The sequence below is a fragment of the Alosa sapidissima genome, chromosome 22 (genome assembly GCF_018492685.1).
Source record: "Alosa sapidissima isolate fAloSap1 chromosome 22, fAloSap1.pri, whole genome shotgun sequence".
NCBI classification, from domain to species: Eukaryota; Metazoa; Chordata; class Actinopteri; order Clupeiformes; family Clupeidae; genus Alosa; species Alosa sapidissima.
Genome location: NC_055978.1, coordinates 11,324,853 through 11,332,352, shown reverse-complemented (window position 1 = coordinate 11,332,352; position 7,500 = coordinate 11,324,853). Strand labels below are relative to the sequence as shown.

Genomic DNA, 7,500 nt, shown 5'->3' with positions numbered 1-7,500 from the left:
TCAAGAAAGTACTGTTGTTCGATAGACTTCAAAAGTTATGTTGGTTTTGTGCGAATCCGCTCAGTGGACTACATCTCTCGTCTCGAACGATGTACGTCACCAACGTAATTAACGATAAGATTAGCTGTTATGCTAGTTAACGGTTGCATCTTGCTGCCTGCTATGTCACTTAACAGTATCTAATGTACAGTCTATGGACGAATACAACTTACCTGATGTGTTTAATCCTCTGACTCATGGTATTTTCATCGGCAAAGAAAGCCCAATTAAGACCTGTTGCTGGGTGCTTGTACAATCTAGTGTGGCTGTGAATGAGCTAACGTCACTAGCACGACTGATGGGTTTGTAGTCGTTGGAATTACGATCTTTCACAATGTTGTAATTCAATAGTTACGAAACAAACTGCAAATGTCTTGACATGAAAAATTGTCTTTACAATTGACAAACATCATATGGGTAATTCAAGGCACAAGTCAACCGGGACCAGAAAATAATTTCTTTTTCGCCATAGACTGGCGTTCAAAATTTTTTGAAAGATAGGTCCCATGAAGGCAAATGGAAGTGGCGTCACTGGGACACTCTATAGCAGGACACCGTTCCATATCAATGCTTATGAATGGTAACTATAACAACCATAGTAGGACGACGGTTGCAGCGCTCTAGAATCTTTGGTTGCAGGCTTCGCAACAATGGAATCAACTGTAAACAAGCTGTCCATGCTATCGCTGTTATAGGGGCCAACGAAAGTTGTACAACAGTGAGCTTCTTTTTAAATGGAACCGTGTGTTTCCTTTGCTTTACAGTGGCAACCGGGTGATAAGCAGGATAACGGCCTACAAGGTGTGTCCAGTTATACAGAATTAATGTATAATGCGCGTCGGGTTGTTTTTTGCCCCTCGCCCTCGTCCATTAATTCCGTATAACAGGACACCTCGGCGGCCGTTATCCCTTACATAACACATATATACATATGCTATTAATATAGGCTACATACAAATACATAACACATACAGTATATACATATGATATTAATATAGGCTACATACAAATACATAACACAGATATACATATATGATATTAATATAGGCTACATACAAATACATAACACATACATACATATGCTATTAATATAGGCTACATACAAATACATAACACATATACACTACCGGTCAAAAGTTTGGAGTAACTTAGACATTTCCATTCCACTCAATTATAGACTGAATACCAGCTGAGATCAGTTGCATTGTTTTTTTTTTTGTTTTTTTTTTTTGTTTTTTTTGCAGTTTTTAGATTACATTATGTGCTTACACATAATTGCAAAAGGGTTCTCCAATTAATTCTCAGTTAGCCTTTTAAAATGATATCAAATCAGTTAACAGAATGTGCCTTTGGAACATTGGATGAATGGTTGCTGATAAGTAAGGGATAATGGACGACAGGGTGGTCTGTTCACAGAAGTTAATGCACGGTCGAGGTTGTAAAACGGCCCTGACGCGAAGTGGAGGGCCGTTTAAACCTCCTAAGTGCATTCATTTCTGTTGACAGACCACCGTGGAGTCCATTATCCCGCTTATTCCACTGTTGCCACTTGCGTTGTGTTCCTTTCCTGTTACAATTTTAACGTTTTAATTGCTAAAACTGTCTTGTTTGTAGAACTAATTTCTTCCGACACATATCAACTAATTTCTCAACTTGCAGGACAAACTGCCGCTACTAGTTCTAAATGGATGGTTGCTTTGGCCAAAGGCCAGTCGTTAGTTCTATCTCTCCCGTAGTCAAGCGGGCGTATCCCAAAATTCTGATGAACTTTTGCTTTGAAACATCGCTATTTTACTTAGCCTGCTGTCATCCATCTAGCTAAAAGCCACCTCCGTCATATGCTACAATGTTGCCATGTTCTGAACTGCATTTTACAGCTCGGATGCAACGTGACAGTTCATTTAAAGGAGAATTCCGGTGTGATATTGACCTAAAGTGTATTGAAACATGATACCGAGTGTGAACGTATGTCTCATAGCCCATCTCGGCTTGTCCCCTGCACTCCAAAATCTAGCGCTAGTTAGCCGATGCTACCAACGGCTTTTTCAATAGTGGTGCTTCGGCATCGGGCTAGCCATGCAAATAAATCACTGTTTTACACCCATTTACGAGGCTCAATGTATCTCCACACTTCATTGGTAGACTTCCGAGGGCCCTGACATTTAAAACGAGACATTGAGAACTTTGAAAAAGCACTGGTAGTTTACTTACAAGACGATTTATACAGACAGTATCTTCACGAAGTTTAGCGTTTGCAGCCATCTTGAATTTAGTCACGATAAGTCGAGCAACGAGTAAGAATGAACAGGTATGATAAGGGATCAGATTCCAAAAAGAATTCAGTGGAAATGCATGGATTCCAGTTGCTGCTACTGGAAGAAACTCAAAGAAAACCCCAAGATTCTTTACTTCACTGTGGCAGTTTGCAGAGAGAGGTCCTAGTGCATTTTTCAAGATAGAAACATCACTTGGAGGGCCAAAAATAATTATATCAGTTTTACTTTCGTTCAGTTGAAGACAATTTCTTGCCATCCAGCATTTGATGTCACTGAGACAGTTAAAAATATTCTCCAAAGAACAAATGCCATTAGTGTTAACAGGCAGGTAAGTAAAACTGAGTGTCATCTGCATAGCAGTGATACTGAATGTTATACTTTTTAAAAATTGAGCCAAGGGGTAGCATATAAAGAGAGAATAAAAAAAGAGTGTTCATCTGTTCATCTGACACTAATATTTAGAGCTGTGTGTGTGTGTGTGTGTGTGTGTGTGTGTGTGTGTGTGTGTGTTCAGGTTCATCCATCTGTCACTAATATTTAGAGCTGTGTGTGTGTGTGTGTGTGTGTGTGTGTGTGTGTGTGTGTGTGTGTTCAGGTTCATCCATCTGACACTAATATTTAGAGTTCACCAAATAAACACTCTGACAGGCAGGCGCAGGCCCCTGACAGGCTCCCTAATGGAACCCCAGACACACACATTCATCTTCGGACCATCTTCAGTGTGTGTGTTTGTGTGTGTGTGTGTGTGTGTGTGTGGATCCGTGTATGGAAGTGAGTTTGTGTGTGTGTTATCCCTAGAGAGCATATTTGAAAATGTATGTGTATGTTTGTGTGTAAGTGGGACTGCATATTTGTGCATTGTATAGGAAAATGTGTGTGCGTGTGTCCATGACCGTTTGTGATGAACACCATCTCTCTGCTGAGGCCGTGTGTCTGGGTGTGTGTGTGTCTGTGTGTGTGTGTGTGTGTGTGTGTTTGTGTGTGTTTGTGCGCGTCCATGTCTGTGTGATGATGAACACCATTTCTCTCTTTGCTGAGGCTGTGAAAGCCTTCTTTGTTCTGTCATCGTTGCCGTGGTGATCCATCAGCAAGCATGTTGTGATGATAACACTGTCCAGAGTATAATAGGCAATCTTAACACACACGCACACACACACACACACACACACACACACACACACACACACACACACACACACTCTCTCTTTCCCTCCCCTACCCTCACACTTCACATACTTTTTCACACTCTGACTCCTCCCTTGTACTCCCTTTCTTTCACTCTTTCACTACCTCTCTCCCTTTCTCTCTCCCCCCTCTCTCTCCCCGTCTCCCTCTCTCTCTCCCTCTCTCTCTCCCTCCCTCCCTCTCTTCTTATCCTACAGTCTCTCAAATTCAAAATGTCTATTTTACTATAACAATATAAAAAAGACACATTAAACATACCCTATAAAACATTATGTTTCATCAATGTACTGTCTATTATGTAGCAACATATGCATCTCATATAGATATACACCACAGGGCAAAAGTTTCAGGCACACATTAGATTTGTTGTTTTAGCAATGATGAGCATATGTTTTTTTCTCATTGTCTCATTGGTGTGTGTGTGTGTTTGTGTGACACTCTCTCTGTGTGTGTGTGTGTGTGTGTGTGTGTGTTTGTGTGACACTCTCTCTCTCCCTCTGTGTGTTTGTGTGACTCTCTCTCTCTCTCTCTCTCTGTGTGTGTGTGTGTGTGTGTGTCTCAGTATTTTGGCTGCTTGCTGGTGATCTTCTGTGTTCAGCTGGCCAGTGGGGTGTGGACGTACGATGAGGTGAGAGCTCCTGCCACTCCGTTCTGCTATGAATACACAGGAATGCCAGTCATCTACACACACACACACACACACACACAAATCCACATTTACCCGTATATGAACTCTCTCACACACACACACACACACACACACACACACACACACACACTCTGAGTGCATTCCTTTGGGTACAGTGTAGATTGTGGATTCACTTATGATACATTTTTGGTGTCTTGTCTGATCCTCATCTCAGTGAGGGCACACACACACACACACACACACAGACACACACCATTTTTCTTACTAACACTGTAGCCTCTTCAGAGTTTCTTTTACAGAGCACGCTGATCTCTATCAGATGGAGTACAATAGCCTGACCCAACCTACCTACACCTAGTTTCTCTCTCACACACACAAAGACACACAAACACACACACACACACACACACACACACTCACCCATGGCCACCCACTCCTCTTTGCACAAAGGAGCATCATCTAGCCCTGAGGACATGTTGTTATCATTGTGATGAAATAAGCTTTGATGTCCCTTTGAGCAGGTGTGAGCTGGTTTGTGTGTTTGTGTGTGTGTGTGTGTGTGTGTGTGTGTGTGTGTGTGTGTGTGTGTGCACTCTCGGCAACTGGATATCCCACCACTTACCTGCCCCAAGACTGACTGATATGGGTTATGTGTTTGTGTGTGTGTCCATGTTTGTTCTGTGTTTGTGTGTGTGTGGAGTAGAGCAGGGGTTTTCAACCAGTGGTCCGCGGGTGGTTTGTGACCATGGATTCAGTAATGTAGTTGCAATGTGAGAATCAGTATTTTTATTCAGTGGTGGTCCTGGGGTTGTGCTATTAGCCAGGATGGTGGTCCCTGGTTCAGTTGAAAACCCCTGGAGTAGAGGATGTTACAACTGCCTTGTGGTCAAGTCAAATACAGATGCAAACATTGTAACCATAATGTGTGTGTGTGTGTGTGTGTGTGAGTTACAGCCTGCAGTGCAAAGGGCAGACATGATTAGCCTGAAGTCCCGGATGCCCAACTATGGTCTGCAGCGATACCAGTGGCTCACACACGCCTGGAATGCCTTCCAGTCGGAGGTAAAACTCACATTACCGTTCATATACCTTCATATTAGTTCAGATTACCGCTAGGCTAGTGACTAACGCTACTTCATATGTTGACCTTACATTCCTTTTAAGTTCACATTGCCATTAGGCTAGTAGTGAGTGTCTCAGTATTCACTGACATTACATTCCTGATAAACTCACATTACAGCTTGCTTGGCCAGCCGATAGTGTCACTACATACGTTCACGTTCCTGCTAATAAACTCACATTGCATGCATGCTAGCAGCAGCTAGAATAACCACATTCATTCACAGTACATTCCTCTGTGGGTTTGGCAAGCAGTTTGCGTGTCCCATCAATTTACAGGACATTCATGTGAGGCCAAGTTGGCACGTAGCGTTTAGCGCGTAGCACGTAGCATAGAATACATAACATTCAGGGGCAGGTCAGGCTAGCATCACTAGTGATACGTGCTTGGAGCATGTACGTTTGCACCACAGCTGGTGGCTAGTGTTACTGAACTCTCCCTGTAGGGTTTACAGTTTGACCTCTGACCTTTGACCTTGTACAATGCATACTGAGTTGGGCTGGCCAGTAGGTGAAAGGTCATGAGCAAGACACTTGTCTTTGGCATATCTTCCGGAAAAATCCACAGGTCTCTGTTACACCTGACCAATATTATTACATTACATTTTAATTTTTGCAGCTTCATATTGTATAGAAAATGTATATTGATACATTATAGTAGAGCTACTTCAGGGTTCTAGCAGACATGACATATCATACAATTTTTAAACCCTTCAGACGTTAAAAAGTAAATCTCAGTAAATCTATTGAAATTATGACATTTTATTTTGTCACATAGATCAAGTTTATTTTGTCGTATAGATCAAATTAGCAGGCTGTGAAAAGTCATGGGAGTTTCATTAGAGGTCCTTAAAAAGCAATAGAAACATTTGTTTTCAGAAATGCTTTCAGTTAGCCTGGAAATCCAGACCCAAATCCGAAAGATTATGAAAATGTCCCAACTTGAAGTGTGGCTCCAAGCATGCATTTGAAAATCTCTCTGCACGCAATTGGATAACACTACGACCAATGTTTACTGACTGATTCTGGACTTCGACACAATTGGATAACACTACGACCAATGTTTACTGACTGATTCCGGACTTTGATGCTGCAGCGATGTCGTCATCTGTTCAGCTCGCCTCTGGCCCGCCTAGATCACATACACCGATGTGATTGGTGTAGCTCGGCTACAACGGCATAGGTAATGAGCATCATTACTCAATGCCAGAGTGACTCGCTGAGCAAATTCAAATTGTGCTCTCACGAGAACTGGATTTCCAGGGTAGTTTTCAGTGAGAAAGATGCAGGAAACTGGACTCTCTCCAGACAGATATTGCTATCCATATGAGCTAGTGCAACTCAGACAGATATTGCTATCCATATGAGCTTGTGCAACTCGTGTGTATAGGAAACTTGAACAAGTACAAGGCGGGGATCACATCAGCCAGCGGCAAGCGGCAGTGGCAAAACGTAACGCAACGCTCAGACCATAATACGTTTTATCTCGTTCCTAAGCAACACAAACGGTTTGTCAATCGAATACGCTCGCGTTGCACTTTGAAAGTTGAACCAAGTTCAACGCTCAGCTTGTTCAACGCTAGCGTTACGCCAGCGTTCAGGGTTCCTACGCAGTATGGAAAACCTGGAAAAGTATGGAATTTGCTTGTAGTAATTTCCAGGTCTGGATAAGTATGGAAAAAAGAAACAAGGGTATGGAGAAATATTTGTGTTTCCAGACTATTGCATCTACAGTACTAATCACTTCACTCAGGTCATAATAAACCATTCCTACTGTTGTGTATCTTAAGTTGTCAGTCCAGATCATCAAGATACAATTGAATGGGGGTCCTCAGAAAAAAATCTCTCTCTTGATTTTGTAAAAGTTACCAAGACATGGATACTGCATTATCTGATGTTATTGCAAACAAATAATACTGTTTACGGTGATTTCTGAGGCCTCTGCCAGCAGTGCACTAGTCTCCATATGTAGGCTATGCTGTATGAAATGTGAGTGCACCTTCCAACCCTGTTTTCTGAGGGCTAACAAGTTAATAATAAACATTATTATACAGCTCTTCACAATGCTAGCAGAACACTCCATTGACAATGTCTAGAATATGGTCAGAAAAATCTACCGAGAAGTTTGAACGTTTGAGTATGGAAAAAGTATGGAATTTTGAAATGGAAAATGTGTAGGAACCCTGAGCGTTGCAACCGTTTCGCTGCCGAACCATAGAGAACAATAGGAAA

At 42.0% G+C, this 7,500-nt stretch overlaps 1 protein-coding gene across 2 annotated transcripts in view; it reads left to right on the top strand.

Moving 5' to 3' along the window:
• Positions 1-7,500, top strand: part of tspan12 (tetraspanin 12) — a 24,773-nt gene that overhangs the window by 10,481 nt on the left and 6,792 nt on the right. For both annotated transcript variants that reach the window (XM_042078220.1, XM_042078221.1), the window contains 2 exons: positions 4,063-4,128; positions 5,104-5,211. In XM_042078220.1, the coding sequence (XP_041934154.1) occupies positions 4,063-4,128; positions 5,104-5,211 (174 nt within the window). The remainder of the gene's footprint in view (positions 1-4,062; positions 4,129-5,103; positions 5,212-7,500) is intronic.